The sequence below is a fragment of the Bos mutus genome, chromosome 3 (assembly GCF_027580195.1).
Source record: "Bos mutus isolate GX-2022 chromosome 3, NWIPB_WYAK_1.1, whole genome shotgun sequence".
Taxonomy (NCBI): domain Eukaryota; kingdom Metazoa; phylum Chordata; class Mammalia; order Artiodactyla; family Bovidae; genus Bos; species Bos mutus.
In genome coordinates this window covers 92,454,714-92,476,253 of record NC_091619.1, presented here as the reverse complement: position 1 = coordinate 92,476,253, position 21,540 = coordinate 92,454,714, and the positions used below count along the sequence as shown (strand labels likewise).

Here is a 21,540-nt window from a genome sequence, read left to right as displayed (position 1 = left end):
GCCCTGCTTCATTCTGTCCTCCAAGGCCAAATTTGCCTGTTACTCCAGGTGTTTCTTGACTTTCTACTTTTGCATTCCAGTCCCCTGTAATGAAAAGGACATCTTTTTGGGGTGTTAGTTCTAAAAGGTCTTGTAGGTCTTTATAGAATAGTTCAAGTTCAGCTTCTTCAGCTTTACTGGTCGGGGCATAGACTTGAATTACTGTGATATTGAATGGTTTGCCTTGGAAACAAACAGAGATCATTCTGACGTTTTTGAGATTGCATCTAAGTACTGCATTTCAGACTCTTTTGTTGACTATGATGGCTACTCCATTTCTTCTAAAGTACTCCTGCCCACAGTAGTAGATATAATGGTCATCTGAGTTTTCAATTTAGGCAGTTGTGTAAATGAGTAGCATCGTTTTAGGAAATTTATGATCCAATAAGAAGACAAGTATTTTAGGAATCAGATTAGACTGTAAGTGGCAGATAATATTCCCTCCACAGTTGGTTAGACTGATATTCAAGTCTCTGTGTGATCTATTTTCTTCTAGACATTTCTATAAACCTACTAGAGTGCTGCCTCTACATAAATCTACTAAAGTGCTGCTGCTTACTTGCTTTCCTCTGAACCCATCTTTTCATTTCTGATCTCTGCATTCCTATATGTGATATTCTGTCTGCCTGTAATACCATCTCCCTCCACTCTGCCTTTGTGTTCTGCCTCTTTCTTCAAAGTCCAGTTCAGAACTGACCTCTTCTGTGGAGCCTCTCCCAACCAACCCCTCCTCCCTCAGCCACCAAACTCAGTGATCTCTTCTTTGAATGTCATACTTGTTGCACAGTTTACTGAGTTCTTATAATATTCTTCTTGTTATCCTTTAAGTATATATAATTCCCACCTCATCAGATATGATGCAGACTTCTTAAGGTACCTACTTTTATCCAATTTTGGAATACATGAGCTTTTACTAAGAAGAGCGCTTACCTGTCTTTTGGAATAACAAAATGAAAGGGATAACTTTGGGAAGTCTTAAATACTGATAGCTTTGATATTTTAAAATACATGAATGTAATTTATTTATATATTTTTTCTAAAGTTAATACACACAGGAAATAGGACATTTAGAGATATGTAATTAAATGTGAATTATTCTGGCAAAAAAGGTAAAGAGATTTTTTCCAAAGATGGTGAAGTATGGTGAAAGACTTGATTTTGGAGGCATAATGACTTGGTTTCTGCATCACTCTGAGTTCCAGTGTCCTCATGTATAAAAAGAGGATAATAAAACCTATTCTTCAGTGCTGTTTTGATGATTAAATGAGCTAAATGCAAATTTATTGAAATAATGCCTGGCTATAGTAAGAAGTTGGTAAAAAACAAAAACAAAAAAACTTCCCACGTGGCTTAGTGGTAAAGAATCCGCCAGCCAATGTAAGAGATGCAGGTTCGATCCCTGGGTCAGGAAGATCCCCTGAAGAAGGAACTGGCAACCCACTCCAGTATTCTTGCCTAGGAAATCCCATGGACAGAGGAACTTCGTGGGCCACAGTCCATGGGGTTGTAAAAAAGTTGGACACAACTTAGTGACTAAAAAATAATAACAAATTTTAAGCGATTACTAATACTCAACTTTCAAACCTCAACAGCTCAGACTATAATGCTGTCATTAACAGAAACAGAAAAACTGGATGAAGACATGGGTTTGAGGAGAAAGAGTTGATAAGCAATTTTAGTCTTGCCAAGGTTGAATTTCAGGGAGACATCCAACTGTCAAAATCCACAAGGAAAGAATATAGGACAAAAGCTACAGCTACTTTTACCATTCCTACCCCCAGTACTTGGCATTCTAAATGGTGCTTGATAAATGTTAATTAAAGAAAGAATTGATGAAGGAATTAATGAATAAACACATGATGTATAGACTGCTTTTACATTGCTGTGTATCATATTCTTTGAGATGTCTAACATATTGTTACACATCCATGAATAGATACTCATGAAGTGCTCATCCAAATGGGTGTTGGAGAAAGTATTTATATGTCTTCCTTTTTCAGTGAACTTTAATTTAGCCATTAAATTATACTGCTGTGGCCTTGTCATTACTAAAAGCTTCACTATCTCCAAAATACTGAATTTAAAAGTGTTTTCTATTTGACCACAGTTTTCTTACTTCATCTTCCTCTAGCACTTTACTTCTTCTGGACTTTTCTTCTCTCATTTTGGTCTGAGCTCTACTTCTCCATTTTTCCTGGCCATTTCACACCTTCCTAGTTTTGCTTATCTCACTCCCCCGTGTAGATATGATGGTCTGTTTCTTCAACATAGATTTTGGAATCACCCTTAAAATTTCTTGTCCCTGGATATTTTGCACTGTTAAAATAGCTGTGAAAAAAAGAGAAGCGAAAGGCAAAGGAGAAAAGGAAAGACATACCCATTTGAATGCAGAGTTCCAAAGAATAGCAAGGAGAGATAAGAAAGGCTTCCTCAGTGATCAATGAAAAGAAATAGAGGAAAACAATAGAATGGGAAACACTAGAGATCTCTTCAAGAAAATTAGAGATATCAAGGGAACATTTCATGCAGAGGGGTACAATAAAGAACAGAAATGATATGGACCTAACAGAAGCAGAAGAGATTAAGAAGAGGTGGCAGGAATACATGGAAGAAGTGGACAAAAAAAGATCTTCATGACCCAGATAATCATGATGGTGTGATCACTCACCTAGAGCCAAACATCCTGGAATGTGAAGTCAAGTGGGCCTTAGGAAACATCACCACAGACAAAGCTAGTGGAGGTGATGGAATTCCAACTGAGCTATTTCAAATCCTAAAAGACGATGTTGTGAAAGTGCTGCACTCAATATGCCAGCAAATTTGGAAGACTTGGCAGTGCCCATATGACTGGAAAAGGTCAGTTTTCTTTCCAATCCCAAAGAAAGGCAATGCCAAAGAATGCTCAAACTACTGCACAATTGCACTCATCTTACATGCTAGCAAACTAATGCTCAAAATTCTGCAAGCCAGGCTTCAGCAATAAGTGAACCGTGAACCTCCAGATGTTCAAGCTGTATTTAGAAAAGGCAGAGGAACCAGAGATCAAATTGCCAACATCCGTTGGATCATCGAAAAAGCGAGAGTTCCAGAAAAACATCTATTTCTGCTTTCTTGACTATGCCCAAGCCTTTGACTGTGTGGATCACAACAAACTGTGGAAAATTCTGAAAGAGATGGGAATACCAGACCACTTGACCTCCCTCCTGAGAAATCTGTATGCAGGTCAGGAAGCAACAGGACATGGAACAACAAACTGGTTCCAAATAGGAAAAGGAGTACGTCAAGGCTGTATATTGTCACCCTGCTTATTTAACTTATATGCAGAGTACATCATGAGAAATGCTGGGCTGAATGAAACATAAGGTGGAATCAAGATTGCTGGGAGTAATATCAGTAACCTCAGATATGCAGATGACACCACCCTTATGGCAGAAAAGTGAAGAAGAGAAGAGCCTTCTTCATGAAGGCTCTTGATGAAAGTGCCTTCAAAGAGCCTCTTGATGAAGTGAAAGAGGAGAGTGAAAAAGTAGGCTTAAAGCACAACATTGAGAAAACTAAGATCATGGCATCCGGTCCCATCACTTCATGGCAAATAGAGGGGGAAACAATGGAAACAGTGACATTTTATTTTGGGGGCCTCCAAACTTACTGCAGATGGTGACTGCAGCAGTAAAATTTTAAAAGACGCTTGCTCCTTGGAAGAATAGTTACAACCAACCTAGATAGCATATTAAAAAGCAGAGACATTACTTTGCCAACAATAGTCAAAGCTATGGTTTTTCCAGTAGTCATGTATGGATTTGAGAGTTGGACTATAAAGAAAACCGAGCACCGAAGAATTGATGCTTTTGAACTGTGGTGTTGGAGAATACTCTTGGAGAATCCCTTGGACTGCAAGGAGATCTAACCAGTCCATCCTAAGGGAAATCAGTCCTGAATATTCATTGGAAGGACTGATGCAGAAGCTGAAACTCCAGTACTTTGGCCACCTGATGCGAAGAACTGACCTATTTCAATAGACCCTGATGCTGGGAAAGATGGAGGGCAGGAGGAGAAGGGGACGACAGAGGATGAGATGGTTGGATGGCATCACCAACTGGATGGACATGAGTTTGAGTAAACTCCAGGAGTTGGTGATGAGCAGGGAGCCCAGTCATACTGTAGTACATGGGGTCGCAAAGAGTCGAAGACGATTGAGCAACTAAACTGAAGTGATGCCATTCTAATTTCTATTCCCCAGTGCCCCCAGCTGTTATATTTCTCTGCTTCTATTTGGAGGTCACAAAATCAAGATGGCTTTATCTGTCACTTTAAATTTTGTCTAACTTTAATCAAATTTCTGTAAATATTTGTCTTCTTAATTGATTTCTTTTTGATTGCCAGTTAAATTCCCACAGTGGGTCTTTTTAAAATTACTATTTAGTATCTAATATAGTCCACTCCCTTGTTATAGAAAAGATCTCACTACTTCTTCAATAGTTATAAGTGACTGCACCTAATTTTTTCTTTCTATGCTTTGCATATTTCAAAGCAAAAAAATATTCTCTTTCAAGTTAATAATACCCCCATAATCTTGACTACATGATATTTCCTTTAGACTATGACCTTATTTACCCTCCAGCAGTCCCCACTATTTCCATGAATTCAGTTGAAACTTCTGTGTAGATGACTTTCTTCCCTTCCCCCATCTTTATATCTCTTTTGCTATTTAGCTTCTCCCTTAAGTCCTCAATTCTTTCCTCGTGGATTTTGCCTAGTAGATATCTTCTGAAATTCAACCTCAACAAGGCTAAAAGTGTCTTATCAGCTCTTTTTTCCTCAAATCCATCTCTTTATCCATTTTTTATGTTTCTTAATATTATAGTCTGATCCATTGAGGTTTGAAAGTTGAGGTTTTTTCAGGTAATAACTTCTAACTTGCCAAGCCTGGGGACTTCTTTTCTTCTTTTTTTCCTCTCCTCCCTTTTTAATAGAATTACTTACACTCCTGTGCTCACGTTGACTATCATTTTTCTTATATCTGACTAACTCTGTTTCTAGTGCCCTCCTAATATTCCTGAACCTATTCCTTTCTTCGTCCTATGAACTGAACATCTGTAATTAATGATCTTAAGGCCTCCGTAACTGTGAGAAACCTTTAGTGGTTTGCATTTGCCTGTAGAATGAAATGAAAATTCTTTTTAAGGGATTTCACTATCTGTTCGATTATATCCCACCCTAAATTTCTACCGCCTGTCCCTGCATGTACTTGATGCTCTACGTAGATATCATTCCTGGTTCCATTCTGTGTAATCAGTCTTTTAAACCTCTTTTAAACTACCTGATCTTTAGAAAGTGAAAGTCTCTCAATTGTGTCAGACTCTTTGTGACCCATGGACTGTACAATCTGTGGAATTCTCCAGGCCAGAATACTGGAGTGAGTATCTTTTCCCTTCTCCTTAAAGGTATATATAAAACCTTAATAAAGTAGTTGTGCTAAGGTATTATCATATCTCCAACATATTATTACTTTTGAGATGGTGGAGTGGGTTGCCATTGCCTTCTCCAATGCGTGAAAGTGAAAAGTAAAAGTGAAGTCGCTCAGTCGTGTCCAACTCCTAGCGACCCCATGGACTGCAGCCCACCAGGCTCCTCTGTCCATGGGATTTGCCAAGCAAGAGTGTGTTGCCATTGCCTTCTCTTTTGAGATGGAAGGTATTCATAAATATTTATTCTGTTTTTCCTTCCATTCTGATTAATGAAAATTCATCTGGAGGATCCCTTGTAGCTTCTCCCTTTCCTTCTATCTTTCCTTTATTCTTTTTTTTTAGTATTGTTCCTGTTGTTTGGTGGGTAACTGTGAATTACAATTAGGATAGTCTGAGGATGGAAGAAGACAACTGAAGCCTCTCTCCTTTCGACACCTATGTTGAATTTCCAGTAGTTACTCTAAACTTGTATTTAGGTTGTGGTATCTTTTCATGAATTTGCAGCCAACTTCATTCCTTGAGAGAGGCCGGAGGGGCTGCTAAGCTTCTTAATTCCCTCTTTTTAGCCTGTAAGAGGCATTTAGTAGATATCTGATGACACTAATTAATGAAATCAAGCATTTCAATTCTTTATTTACCCTTGTACGCTTTAGTACCGACTAAATGCTGAGAGATTCCTAAGCAAATGATTGATCATGTAATAAGATTTAGGATGTTATATCTTGTATGTTTTGCAGTATCTATCCTAATTTATGTAATGTATTATGAATTATAGCAACAGGTCTGGATATCATACAGTTATAAAAGTTTTACTTGAGTAAATGGACCCATTTAAAAAAAAAAAAAAACTTTTGCAAGAAAAAACTCTTGAATCCCAGTGTTTAAAATAAAATATCATAGTGTTATTTAATGTGGGCAAATGTAAATCTATATCAACTTCTTAAGTTTAAAATCTTACAGAAGTAACCATACATTTAAATGAAAATTGCAAGTTAAATACAAATAAAACACAAAACAATAAAATCTAAATTAATGTTAAGTTAATGTGCTGAATGGTACTGCCTTGCTTAAAGTGGTTCACTACTTTGAACATGAATATGATACTGTAAGGAATAGATTCTTTTTCAATTTGACATGCATACACTATTGTGTGGAATGTGATAACTGTAATCTCTCCACATTTCTGTGTTCTGACTGCTGGAAAACCTTCATTTGCACAGCATGTGTCATGAGGTCTTTGACTTTGACTTCACACTTATATCATTTTCATGGTCAAGGCTCTTCTATGGCAAATGATAGTTTTTGGTACCAACTTGATGATAAACAACTTGGGCAATGAAGTAACTTGTTAGCACTTGAATTTGATGTTGTTACTGCTGATTCAGTGTGTGGTTATACTAATTTTTATAGGTTATCAGAAACTAAAACACAGAAGATAGAGATATAGAGACTTGTTTAGACCCCAATTTGAATACACTAATGTAGATGTTTGAATAGTATAGACCTGTATAGGTTTTCTGGTGGCTCATTGGTAAAGAATCCCTGCAATGCAGGAGACCTGGGTTTGATCCCTGGGTCAGGAAGATCTCCTGGAAAAGGGAATGGCTACCCACTTCATTATTCTTGCTTGGAGAATTTAGTGGACAGAGGAACCTGGTGGGCTACAGTTCGTGGCGTGACAAAGAGTTGGACACGACTGAGCAACTTAACACTTTTAATTTTTCATAGATCTTTAAGTTTTTGGCTTCTATGCTATAAATGAGTTGATATTTTTAAAAATTTTATACTGAATGGTTTCTGTGATTATAATTTGAGTCATGAAATTGGCTATACTTGTCCTTGTCTGTGTAAGTTTCTGTAGCCCACTGTAGACTGTATCTTAGGTGGTTATCAAATTGGAATTTCATTGCTACTGACTTGTAATCTTTTAATTTTGCCCTTTCCTATTTGTTCACTATATATTGGCTTTGATCTCAAGCCTGTAGAGAGATAGGACATGATATCTATAAGAATATGGCTGAGGGGAATAGTGAGGGCTGGTAGAAATCTCACCAGAAATGCTATTGAATCTGTAAGTAAAACATCATTATATATAAAAGAGATGTGATAGAATTCAGATTTCAATTTGTTATTGAGGCCAGAAAAACAATAGAACCATTCTGAAGCATTTTTTCAAACCTAGATACTTTGGTATGATAATTATATACATACATGCTAATTTAGTATTTAAGATGCAGTTTAGGATAGTTGAACTAATTATTAGTATTAGTTAGCTTGAGTCTACCCTCTTTTCTATAATAGCTATGTGTCTAGTTGGGTAGTTAAGATTAGTAGAAATCTCCTCAGTATTTTTCTTTTTTAAAATATTAAAAAATTTTTCTATTTATTATCTTTGACTGTGCTGGTCTTCATTGCTGCACAGGCTTTTCTCTAGTTGCAACAATTGGGGGCTGCTTTCTAGTTGCACTGTTCGGGCTTTTCATTGTGGTGGCTTCTCTTATTATGGAGCGCTGGCTCTAGAGCGTATGGGCTTCAGTAGTTGTGGCTCGAGAGCACAGGCTCAATAATTGTGGCACATGGGCTAAGTTCTGTGACCTCTGGGATCCTCCTGGACCAGGGATCAAACCCATGTCTCCTGCATTGGCAGGCAGATTCTTTACCACTGGCCACCAGGGAAGCCCTTGTATATTTTTCTTGAATGTTAAGCTATTTTACTGAAGATTAGCTTTTGGAACATCTATTTCAATTTCTTAGTATAAAATACTGACCACATAAACATAATAACTATCACTGTATCATTTCACTTGGCCTCATTAGATTTTATTTTTGTGTCATGTAGAAAAAATACATCTGTTTTGTTTTTTTCCCTTGAAGCCCTTTGTTTCCCAAAGGAAATGATTGCAATATAGATGTGTCACTTTTTCCACAGATAAAATGATATGTAGAGGTAGCCAGGTACTTGGGGCTCCTACAACAAAGGAAAATTCCTCTAAGGAATGTTGCCAACATTGTTGCTGTTACTGAGGGTAGAGGAATTTCTGGCTCCTAAATTGGAATTTAGGATTCAAGGATTCATTTTTTAATAATAAATTTTGTTGTAATAGTGGTGGCCCATCTTATCTTGAACTCTTGGGAAACAACTAAAAACAAATGGTCCAGTTTTGTAGATGCTAAAGATTGTTCCTTTAAGTGCCAGAAATTTAATTGTGGTTTTATGGAAATCTTTTAGAACTTATATTTTACTGGCTTCTCTTTATAGAAATAAAGTTTAAAAATTAAAAAAAAAAAGCTCAATTCAGAACATACAGAGAATACAGAAAAGTTATTTATTTTATAAATATTTATCAGACAATGTGTTCAGTGCATTTTATTAGTTGTGGAGGATGTAATTGTGAATAAATGACATACTGTCCTTGTCTTTACTGAGCTCAGTCTGGTATAAAAAAGAAAATATAAATCATGAGAATTGAATTTTTAAAAAACTATAATAATGTCATAAGTCATGCTTCCAAAAATGTTTTAGCTTATATATTAATAGAAGTATGTAAAATAAAAGCAATAGTTTTTCTTACACCCTTTCTTTAGAGAAAAAACACGGAGTTCCAACTTGTTAATGTCCTAATTCTCATGTAAAGTTAGTGTGCCTAAAAGCCTGGAGCATTTAAAGTGAAGAGCAATCACAGAATACAAGACATTTTATCCATCTTGTGGCAGGAAGCTCTGTACTTTTAACCAATTTTGGCAACTCACATGGTTTTAGTGGAATCAGAACTTGCAGAAAAGTTAAGTGGCCAGTGTAGAATTTAGCTATAAAAATAGGGGCAATAGCACCTTTCTCCTATAATTTAAAAATTGAATGGTACTAAAAGGCTCATATAGAAAAACATTGTCCTTCTATTGCAGGAAGGGGGATCCCTTCCAGGGCCCGAAACTGGTCTCTTGTCTAACACTCGGAAATGAATTGTCCAGGGAGACACATTTGCTGACAAAGCAAGAGATTTTATTGGGAAGGGGCACCCGGGTGGAGAGCAGTAGGGTAAGGGAACCCAGGAGAACAGCTCTGTCACATGGCTTGCAGTCTTGGGTTTTATGGTGATGGTAGTTTCCGGGTTGTCTTTAGCCAATCATTCTGACTCAGAGGCCTTCCTGGTGGCGCATGCCTTGTTCAGCCAAGATGTATGCCAGAGAGAAGGATTCTGGGAAGTGGTCAGAATCCTTTTGACCTTTCCTGAACTCTTCCAGTTGGTGGAGGCTTATTAGTTCCCTGTTCCTTACCAGGACCTCCTGTTGTAAAACAGCTCATGCAAATGGTTACTATGGTGCCTGGGCAGTTTCAATCAGTGTGCTTCCCCTAACACTTCTGCCCCTCTGCTTTCTCTGTTCTGCTTGTTAGACTATCCATTTTCAACCTTTTTTGCTGTTTATACTGCTATTTTTGTAATGTACCTAGCATTTCATTCATTCAGTAGACATTTATTAAGCAACTAGTACATGCCAGTCTCTGTGTGAGGAGATACTAAAGATACAGGGATGATTAGGGCAGTATACTATCAAGAGCCACTGTGGGGTTGTTTAGAGGGTATTCATTCCTAAATCTGAACCAAAGATTTTTTTGTTTGATGATGCATTGAGACCATCTTATCTGTCTCCTATGAAACCTATATGTGGGTCAAGAAGCAACAGTTAGAATCCTGTATGAAACAACTGACTGGTTCAGGATTGAGAAAGGAGTACAACAAGGCTGTTTATTGTCGCCCGGTTTATTTAACTTATTTGCAGAGTATATCATATAAAATGCCAGACTTGATTAGTTATAAATTGGAATCAAGATTGCGGATATCAACAACCTCAGATAATGTGGATGATACCACTCTAATAGCAGAAAGTGAAAAGGAACTAGAGAGCCTCTTGATGAGGGGTGAAGGAGGAAAGTGAAAAAGCTGGCTTAAAACTCAATATAGAAAAACTAAGATCATGGCATCCGGTCCCATCACTTCGCAAATAGAAGGGGAAAAGGTAGCAGCAGTGACAGATTTCATTTTCTTGGTCTCTAAAATCTCTGTGGATGGTGACAGCAACCATGAAATTAGACGATGATTGCTTCTTGGCAAGAAAGCTATGACAAACCTAGACAGTGTGCTAAAAAGCAAAGACATCACCTTACTTACAAAAGTCCATATAGTCAAAGCTATGGTCTTTCCAGTTGTCATGTACGGATGTGAGAACTGGACAAATAAAGAAGGCAGAGTGCCAAAGAATTAATGCTTTAAAACTGTGGTGCTGGAGAAGACTATTGAGAATCCCTTGGACAGCAAGGAGATCAAACTAGTGAATCTTAAAGGAGATCAGCCCTGAATACTCTTTGGAAAGACTGATGCTAAAGCTGAAGCTCCAGTACTTTGGCCACCTGATGCTAACAGCTGACTCATTGGGAAAGACCCTGATGCTGGGAAAGATTGAAGGCAGAAGAGGGTGACAGAGGATGAGATGGCTGGATAGCATCACTGATTCAGTGGATATGAACTTGGGCAAACTCCAGAAGATGGTGAGGGACAGGGTAGCCTGGCATGTTACAGTTCGTGGGGTGGTTGAAACATCAGACATGACTTGGCGACTGAACAACAGCATTGCCACTATACCAGTCTTAGACACTGAAGTCTATCAAAAATAAACCCAATTTATAATTGGGTCCACTAAATTTATACTAGGATTTAATTTTTACACTACACTGTCAAAAATGATAGTGCCTTAGATTTTGAAGCTCTTGACCCCTGATGTTGATAATGGTGGTGGTGGTGGTGATAGAAGATTTGGAGGACACAGACACCATCCTGATACTTTGGTATATACTGTTAAATGTAAAGTCTTTAATGACCCTATGGATCTTTCTGTCTTGTTGGGGAGATAATAAGAACACATGAAAAGCACATGAAAGAACTGGTAAGCAAGAATTACAAAATTAATAGTTTGTCTCTTATAGAGTCAAATAGTGTAATTTATAAACAGATTTAGAGATATAGGCTTTTTTTCCGCCTTGACCTGGAGAACTGTTTGATCAGCCAGTACTGAATTAAAGTCCTTTGAGCTTCTCTGGCACAAAATTAACTGCTAGAAAAGCAGATATGAAAGGAAAAAAATGTAAAGGGTATTAGTGAAGGTTGTTAGACACTGACCTTAACCTTGTCCATCTGGCAAAATTAATGTATTTTTATCCATCACTGCTTATAGTTTTATTGATGTTTAGCATAGAATTGATGTTTCTTTTCAGACTGTTAACAGAGGAACTTCATTATTGTGCACCCAATATGTGCCAGGCATTTGGCAAAATAGTGAGGCTATAATGAACAAAATTGGATAGATCCTTACCTCTTTACCTCTTACAGTCTAGTGATGAACGTAAACATTAAATAAAGAATTATGCAAATAGAAAACAGAGCCATGGTTGGCAGGATTGACTGCTTGAGGGGCACAAGGGAAATTTTGGGATAATGGAAATGTTCTATGTCTTAATTGTGGTGGCTGCATTTGTGCATATGTTTATCAAAATACATTGAACTCTGTACATCTAAAAAGGATACATTTAATGTTACATAAATTATAACAGTATGTTTGTTTAAAAAATACTCAAATACATGTAAAATTATAGCCGTAATAAGTTTTACAAAGGAGTGTTGCATGGGCTATGAGAACGTAAAATAGAATTCACATAGGCAGGGAGGAAATGATGAATAGAAGTAAATGAAGGATGGGGATTGGTTTCATGGGGACAGTGTAAAAGGCAGAAATAACCACAAGGCCCATGTGCCAAGTCCCTGAGGTTAGAAGATCCATGGCAAATTGAAAGAACTTGAAAAAGGCCATTGTGTGGAGTGCAGAAAATGAGGGAGTAGGTGTAAGACGGAGTTATGGACAGGTAGGGCTAAACCTTGCACACCATTGATGAATACTCCGTTGTATCCTAAGCACAAGGGTAAGCAGTTGAAGTTCTTTAATGGGGTCAGGTTGGGAATGCTGGGCCGGAGGAAGCACAAGCTGGAATCAAGGTTCCCGGGAGAAATATCGATAACTTCAGATATGCAGATAACACCACCCTTATGGTAGAAAGTGAAGAACTAAAGAGCCTCTTGATGAAAGTGAAAGAGGAGAGTGAAAAAGTTGGCTTAAAGCGCAACATTCAGAAAACGAAGATCATGGCATCTGGTCCCATCCACTTCATGGCAAATAGATGGGGAAACAGTGGCAGACTTTATTTTGGGGGCTCCAGAATCACTGCAGATAGTGACTGCAGCCATGAAATTAAGATGCTTACTCCTTGGAAGAAAAGCTATGACTAACCTAGACAGCATATTCAAAAGCAGAGACATTACTTTGCCAACAAAGGTCCGTCTAGTCAAATCTATGGTTTTTGCAGTAGTCATGTACGGACGTGAGAGTTGGAATATAAAGAAAGCTGAGCGCCAAAGAATGGATGCTTTTGAACTGTGGTGTTGGAGAAGACTCTTGAGAGTCCCTTGGACTGCATGGAGATCAAACCAGTCAATCCTAAAGGAAATCAGTCCTCAACAGTCATTGGAAGGACTGATGCTGAAGCTCCAGTACTTTGGCCACCTTATGCGAAGAACTGATTTGCTGGGAAAGACTGAAGGCCAGAGGAGAAAGGGATGACAGAGGATGAGATGGTTGGATGGCATCACTGACTGGATGGACATGAGTTTGAGTAAGCTCTAGGAGTTGGTGATGGGCAGGGAATCCTGGCGTGCTGAAGTCCATGGAGTCGCAGAATCGGACAGGACTGAGCACCGGAACTGAAATAACCATCATGAAAAAATAGTAAGAGCAGAAGGCAGTTGCCCTCCAGATCAGTAACTCAGTAATTTATTCGTGTCTGTGATTTCCTGGTTTGGATGAATTTTTGTTCAGTTCCCCTAAGCCCAAGAAGTTATGTCATTTGGATTCCCAAAGTATTTTCACAAACCACCTACATTCCTTATGGAGCTGTGGCACAACAGCAAGCCCATGTTTCCCTGGATTAATAAAACAGGCACCGCTGCTGTTGTTTATTTAGTATCTCCCCCCCCTCACGCCCTTCCCCGCCTCGCGACACAAACAACTTTCCGGAAGTAAGAAAAAGCAGTCATCCAGATGAAATTTGGCTCCACAGCTGCCAAAATAGTGGATGTCGAGCTAGACGCGAGTGGGTTTAGGTGTTTGCGTCTGTGACCGGGTCTTTCCCAGTCGCCACCCTATGGGAACCTTCGGGACCGAAGCCCCGAAGCCTAGCTGAGCTCCCTTGAGCCTCGAGCTCCCTTTCCTGGGGGCAGCCAGGAATTGGCGTGGTGGGGCAGCCGCGAGTCCCGAGGAATAGGTCCGGGCGCGGCAGACGGCCAGAGCCCCGAGGTGAGCCCTGGGCTGCGCGAGGCGGTGGAGGGCTGGGGAGCCGGGCGGTCCAGATGCCCGGCCGCCGCGGCCGGCCCCTCCCGCCTCTTCACCCCAAAATTGGCCTAACCGCCAATCTTCGGCCGCTCACCTCCTTTACCGCAGGTGACCCATGGCCAATCGCCAGGGGTCTCTTTGCCAAGAGTCGTCAGAGTCAGCCAATCGGTGCGGTCCCTCGGTCGGGGCGGGGCAGGGGTAGCGAGTGAGGGGCTGTCCCGCGGGAAAGGCAGAACCTGAAGAGACCAACTGCACCGCATCGGTGATTCGGCGGAGGGGGGCGAAGAGGGGTTCTCGGAAGCGGCCCTCGGCTCCCTCCCCTGGAGGCACAGAGGGCGGGGGCCTTGGCGAATGGCTTTCTTGGTGGCCACTTGCGGAGTGAGTAGACCCGGAGGGTCTGGGAGAGGGGCCGGCTTCCACCCCTGAGTTCCCAGGGACCCTGCTGCTTGCCCAGGCCGTGGGCGCGAGTGTGATTCTCTCCCTGCCTCCATCCCGTCGCCCCCTGGGGTGAGTAGGACGATGTGGCCGTCCGGGCCCTCTCTTCCGTGAGACTCTCCTCACTTCCTGGCCGAGATGGTTGGAGGCTGGGACTAGGGGCCTTCTGAAACCCGGAGAGGTCATTCGCCTCCAACCAAACCAGTCTGGAGAGAATCGCTTCCCCCTTTTCGATTCATTTTTGTGAAACTCTAGTCTTATTTCGGAAGCTATCTCAAGATATTGAACACAAAAGTTAGACTTTCTCTTAATGTGAAAGTTTAATTTTGACCAGTTGCCCAATAATAGAATTTCCTGTTGCTGGCCAAGCATTTTTTGTTGTTTTATTTTTGGCTGTGTTCTTGCCTTGGCCAGTATTTTTGTGTGTAATGATTATGGGTGCTGTTATTTGTGAGTATGTGTGTGTTGGGAAGGGGAGGTGGTTTTATGTTTTGGGGGTAGTTTGTGGAAAAAATAGTGAAAACTTTGGAATAGTTTTATGGGGTTCACTTAAAAACTGGAGGGAAAAGTTTAGGTTCTCAGTATGCTTGGTTATGGAAAGTTGACTGTAAGCAATGGACTAGGAAGCATGTATAAATCATGCATTTATTGCATCATTCCTACTATATTTAAGTTTTTGATATGAAAGAGTAAGAAATGTATTAAGAAAATGTCTGCCGATTTGAAGTAACATTTGGCTTTACTTGTTGATTAAACTGTGTACTTTTAGCTGTATTCAGGAAATCAAAAACAAATCAAGGAATTATTTCTCCTAGTATTGAGTTAAGAAAGTGGGAGAGATCTTAGAATAGTAGTTGCAGTTTTAAGAATTCTTGTAGTGAACTTTAAGTTGGGAATTCTCATCCACCGTGAATCATCTCTCAGAACATTGCCTTTATTGAACTGAGTTTGTGATAAAGCCCTTTAATAAATAATGTTAACATCTTTCATTTACTTTTAATTTTTTTTTAATTTCACTTTTTATGTACCCCAGCACCTTAAAATACCATGTTACCTTTCCTATTCTAGGAAAGATAAAAACCACTAAAAATCAGACTTTCAGTCTGGAGAGCTTACCTGGGAAATTAGAAAGATAACAGAGAAGCTGGATCTATTTTCAAAATGTTCTGAGTTTGATTTTTACAAAGATGCCATTTTACTTGAAGTACCCCTCAATAAACACTAGGTTGCAATGGCTGTTGGTCACATTGATTTTGATATTTCCAAAGTCTTAGGTGGTGGTCTTTTTTCCTTTAGTGTGGAAAGATTGGTAATAATCTAACCACTAATCCATCCCCAGTTGTTAAGTTTGGTTCAGGCCGTAAAGAGCATTGTGATACAACCATATTCTGCTGATTGGAAAATCAGGCAGTTGCATAGTTTGTAATTTCTTGCTTGAGAAAGAGGATATCAGGCTTTTATTTTAAAAAGGAAATTCTGAGATGTCCCCTGGGATATGTTGAGTTCTGTCAGTATCTGAGAACTGATGTTTATTGGGATTCTATAGAAAAAGACAGTTTTTTATGGGTACTGTAATGTACTTGGCCTAAGATTATATTTGTACTATTTGTACTAAAGCTTCCCTTGTAGCTCAGTCGGTAAACAATCTGCCTACAATGCAGGAGACACAGGTTTGATTCCTGGGTCAGGAAGATCCCTTGGAGAAGGAAATGGCAACCCACTCCAGTATCCTTACCTGGAGAATCCATGGACAGAGGAGCCTGGCAGGCCACAGCCCATGGGATCGGAAGAGTTGGACATGACTTAGCGACTAAACCACCACGAGATTATATTTAGGAAGATTTTCCAGTAGATGTTTAAGCAAAGATTATGTTTGAAAGAATAATTCTTAGGTTGAAAATGTGTTTAAGCCAAGTACCTCTCCCTAAGTATTTTAGTTAATTGAAGTTCCACCACACACAGGCAGTTAGTCATTTAAAGCCATTTTTCATCTCCCTTATTTTCCATGTCCAGTTAGTTACTAGATCCTGTTTAATCTGCTTTAGAAATAGCTCTTGGGTTTATCCTTTTTTCCTCCCACATAGCTGTTTTAATTCAGGCCCTCATCATCTCTCACCTAAACTTTAACAAAACTTAACTAGTCTCCCTGTCACTAGACTCCCTCTACCCATATTCTTTTCCACAGTTAGATCCCACTGAGTCACAGCTGTGCTTAAAAGTCTATTTTGGCTCCCCCTTGCCCAAGCCCAGCTGCTGAGAATGTTCTTTAAGGCCCTTCACAACTTGGTGATAATTATCACTCTTGGTGTGGACTCAGCTGCAGGCATCCTACTCAGGGCATCTACTGTAGCATTATGAACTCTTACCTGTTTGGAACATTGCATAGCCTCTCATAGCTCTTTGCACAGTCACTGCCTTTCCTTCTTGATTAAAATTACAGTTGCTTAGAATTCAGTCCAGTGCTATATCACTACTACTTTTGACATACAATTTTTGTGTTACTTTTTCTTTGATGTCTTCCTTCCTTCAGGCAAAGCAAGTTAAGATTACTGTTGTCCTTCACGTGTTACTACAGCACTTTGTTCATACCTCTATGCTATAGATCTTTGTGCACGTATTTGGTTCTTGGATTAGACTCTAACCTTCTTTATTTCTGTAGGGCCTTTGTCCCTAGTCTAGTGCTTGGCACATGATCAAAATACTTGACTTAATCATGTCGTTAAGTGTACAAACCTTTGACTCATTGTACTGAAGCTTGGTTTATCCGTGTGAGTTAGAAAAATATTCCAAGTCAACAAGCTCCCTAATTGCGGACACACCTGAGAGACAGGACTGCAGAAAACGTTAGAAACAACGTTACAAATGGTAAGTGGATTTCCAGGCAAAGGCCTACTTTTCCAAACTATGCGGCCTCTAATACAGTTGAAAGAATACTAGTAGTGGTACCAGTACAAGTTGGTTTTGTAGTAGTTAGCATCACAGGAAGAACAGCATGTTGCTGGCTAGAGAAGTCAGGGAGACTGCTTGGAAAGGGTGAAATCTGATCTCATTCCAGAAGATTAGGTAATGATTAATTGTATTTGCTATGTTATCTGTATTGTCCTTAACGAAGTCCTTTGAAGACATTGATAGCACCTGGCACATAACAGATCTTCAGTGAATATTTGTATTGCAGAGGAATGTTAATGGTTGCTGTGTGTGTTTTGGAGGGCAGGGGAGTTATTAATACTATAGGAGTTCATTTATTTCTAGAAACACCTTTAAGAACTTTGCTTCTTTGCTATATTGACAGAGCAGCTAATTTTGTTTTTTCTAAAATGTGCCATTTCAACCAAGGTATTCTGCTTACTCGGTTGTTTCTTTGCATTCTCTGCATTCCAGAGCATGTTTTTTAATCCGGTTACATTAATCTTCCTCACTCAGTTTCAAGGTTACACTAAATTTTTGCTTGTGTTTTGACTTTTTTTTTATCCTATGGTAGAGGATCCAACTGCAGTTAGAACCTTTAAGTTTTTATTGTCTTTGTTTAAATGAAGTTAACTTTTTTTTTTAAGCCAGTAAATGGATCCTTGGTTTTTCCAGTATGGTGAGCTGTTCACTCACCTGATGAATATGGTTATTTACTTGGAGATACTGGCTTCACAGACTCTTAGAACTGGAAAGGATCTTAAAGTTTTAATTCAGCCTCTATGTATTTATAAAATGGAGAAAACAGTTTCAGAGGAGCCAGGTGACTTGCCCAAGTTCACGCAGTTAGAGACCAGACTAACAGGACTACCATCTGTGGTTTTTGCTCTTCTGTTAGCTCTAGAGAGAACTGGGGTGCTGCTCTGATACTTGTGTTCATTCATTGCTCGCCTCAATCTCCTAAGTCCCAGTAATTTTTCCAATTCAGACACTGATTTTGCACTTTCAGTTCAGCATCTGCATCTGAAAAATATCTTACATCTCCAAGAGAATATTGTTCGTTATTTCACCTCCTTGTGCTTTTCAGCCTCTCTTTGTGCTTATACTTGCTCCTAAGTCTGGAAAGATGGCTTTTCTGGTTACTCTCCAGTTTCCTGCAAATTCATTCTCTTTGCTTCTCTCTCTGCCCCAGGAGGCTGACCTTCACAGCCTGTGTTACCTAGAGTCCTTTTTACCTTCTGGCTTCTCGTAGGGTTTAGACAATGGAAGGACAGAAGATGGAAGGAAAAAAAGAACCTTTGGGGGTATTTATTCCTCTTGCTCTCTCTCTGCTTTGATGAATTTGTGGCAGTGGCTGTGTCCTACAGCTGGTGTCCCTTGAGCCTGCTCGGAGCTACATTGTTTCCCTCCTTGTTCCTTCAATCTTGGCTGCTGATCCTGATTCCTGGGTACCTTAGCATCCCTTGCTAGTTTACTTAACCCTGCCCTCATTTCTCTCCTAAAGAAAAGTTCACACATCCCATCTATTTATAATGTTTCCCACCCTTACTCACTGCTGTTAATAATTTCCCCCTCCTCATCTTTGTCCAAATCAAAATGCTACCTCTGTGACACTTTTCTGACCCCCTTAACTTTCTCTTTTGAATTGTTTAGTACCTTTCTCATAATAATTCATCATGCTTGAAGCAGTTATTTGTAGACAGATGTTTATCTCCTACTACAGATTTGAAACTGTTAGGTATTGCAGAGTGGTTATTTGTAGTTAGATGCTTATCTCCTACTACAGATTTCAAGCTACGTCTGCTTCATCTTGGGATGTCCAGAGCATCCAGCGCAGTGTCATAGTCATAAACACCCAGTGAATAAATCATTATTGTAATGCTGAATTCCAAACCCAGAGTAGTATGTATGAAACTATGTTCATGAGACTTGGCATGAGAGAATGAAGTTTTAGAAGTTTGTTTTAGTTATTATCATCTGGTCTTGCTTCTTGAACTCCCTGGGTGGTGTCTTTCCTATTTAATTTCTCTTCTCTTAAAAACTTTCAGTTACTCTTAAAAGTTTTCAGCATCCATACTTATAATAAATTGTTTAGAAAGTTAGATGTTATTTGTGATTTTTTTAATGAGTACTCTGATTTATAATCTGCAAGAACATCTTTGATTGCTTTTTATGTTTAAATCCGAACAGGTTGACGCATTTCAGAATTCCTTAATTCATTAATTTACAAAAATTTTATTGAGCACTTGCTACAAACCAAGCACTATCCTGGGGGTACAGTGGAGAATAAAAAGAGTCTTGTCATGTCAAACATATATTTTAGTCATATTTTAGACTTTTTTGATAGATTTCTGACAACAGGGTAATCAGGGTAATTTTGTATTGCACATTTAACAGCCTTAGTGAAAACAACTTATTTCCTTCTGTTTGATGTTCACTGGCAGCTAAATCAGATATACAAAAACTGCTTCGGCATATGTAATTTTAAAGGAATTATCACCAAGCCAGTTACAGAATCTATTCATTCCAATTCAGGGTTATTTTTGTTTTATTTTGTTTGCTTGTTTTGTGTGAGAAATAAGCCATTTAGTACTGATTGCCTATTGGCCTGACTAGTTTATCGTTTAACTTCCCTTGGTGGTTTTATTTCAGTTTGTTGTATTTTGCCATACAGAGAGATCAGTTTTGTTAAAGGAATACATTAGATTTTGTAGAAACATTTCATAATCACATTTCAACAAGTAATATGAATGATTATGAGAATTCTGTAGTTATTTGAAAACTTGAACTACTAAAGCATTCAGTTTTAAGAATTCATGTGTTGAACATGAATTTTTCCTCATTACATGTAGAGCAGATTTCCAGGAGACTTTCTGAAACTTCCATTTTTGGTGGGCCCTTGAAAATCATGAGAATTTGCTTTCCAAAATTCTGTGAAGCTCAGTGACAGGCAGTCATATGAGGTTGGAAAGGGGAAGAATGTATTTTTTGCATCCCATCCTAGTAAGCAACTCAGAGCTTATTTAAGATCCTGGAATGACTTAACCTATGACTTTTAATTTTAAGAAAGATATTGTCAGTAGCCTGACCAGCGATTAACGTGTGAAAAATAAAGCTTTGACTAATTGCCAGCACCACATGGTCAAACAGTGCTTCATTAAGTGGACTTATATAGTAGATATTTTTGTTTTTTATGAGTTTACTTTCTTTAGTGTTGACTCATAATCATGGAATTGGCAGGAAGGATGTGGGAAAAAATTATGTATTCTGCTTTGTTTTACTGGCCATTTTTCTTGTTAGCGTGCGTGTGCGTGCGTGGGTGCTAGTTTATACTTTATCTGTAAATAATGTTATACATTTGTTATGCTTTATTTTATTTGGCTTGAAAAGATGTATCTGAGCAGCTTTAGTGTTACCAAGTTTACTCTCTCAAGACATTTTAGGGTTTGATAATTTTAAAATAATAATGCTGATGATTTTGCAAGCTAAAAGAGTTATAAAATTTTTGAAACATTTATAACCAGTACAGTTTCTGAATACTTTTTACATAAAATTTTTGAGTTTACTAATTTTTTAAAAATCAGGCACCATGAATATATAAAGTAAAAATTAAGAAGTCTTTGTCTCAAATGCACCTCTTTCTCAATCTTACTTCGTAGGTGTAACATCTGCTTCTTGTGTGTTTTATTTCAGACCTGTGTGTGTGTGAGAATAAAATAACTTTTCAAAAATATAACATCTTATTATTCATGTCTCTGTCTAGAATAAGGTAATCACTCAGCCAGTATTAATTGGCCTGAATTTTGATGTCTATTTTATTTTTGTAATTTGCTTTCTACATTCAGAAGCTGTAAACTCATATTTCATTTAAACATTTTTTAAAGTAATTTGCTGCATTCTGAAATCTTGAGGCAATCTGTATGCCTCCCAGACATTTATATCTCTATAATGCTAGTTACAACCTTTATAGAGAGGGAGAACATATTATTGTCCCAACTGGAGCACTTGGAGAGTGAAAGAGGCTGCTAATAATTTTGTTCAGACAACGGGCATAAAAAGAGACTCTCCCAGACAAACTGGGATAGTGGTCACCCTGTTTATAAACTCCAGGTTTTTGTGTGTTCTGTTTACTTTTGGCAGTAAGTTCACATATGACTTTATTGAATAAATTGGGAGAGTCATTTGGAAAGACAAGGTATCAGTGATTTAAATAGAGGAAAATGGTACAAACCCAAACCTTTCTTGTGCAGTTGTTTGA

General features: G+C 38.7%; 1 protein-coding gene across 7 annotated transcripts in view; it reads left to right on the top strand.

Annotated features, from left to right (window-relative positions):
* The window catches only part of OSBPL9 (oxysterol binding protein like 9), a 266,125-nt gene that overhangs the window by 195,772 nt on the left and 48,813 nt on the right, over positions 1-21,540 (top strand). The window contains exon 1 of one of the 7 annotated variants that reach the window (XM_070368083.1): positions 14,160-14,318. The exons of 5 other annotated variants lie outside the window; for them this stretch is intronic. In XM_070368083.1, coding sequence (XP_070224184.1) covers positions 14,292-14,318 — 27 coding nt within the window. In that variant the 5' untranslated portion in view covers positions 14,160-14,291. Of the gene's footprint in view, positions 1-14,159; positions 14,319-14,419; positions 14,448-21,540 lie in introns of those variants that run through there. One more of the 7 variants, XM_070368085.1, reaches the window with a different exon arrangement.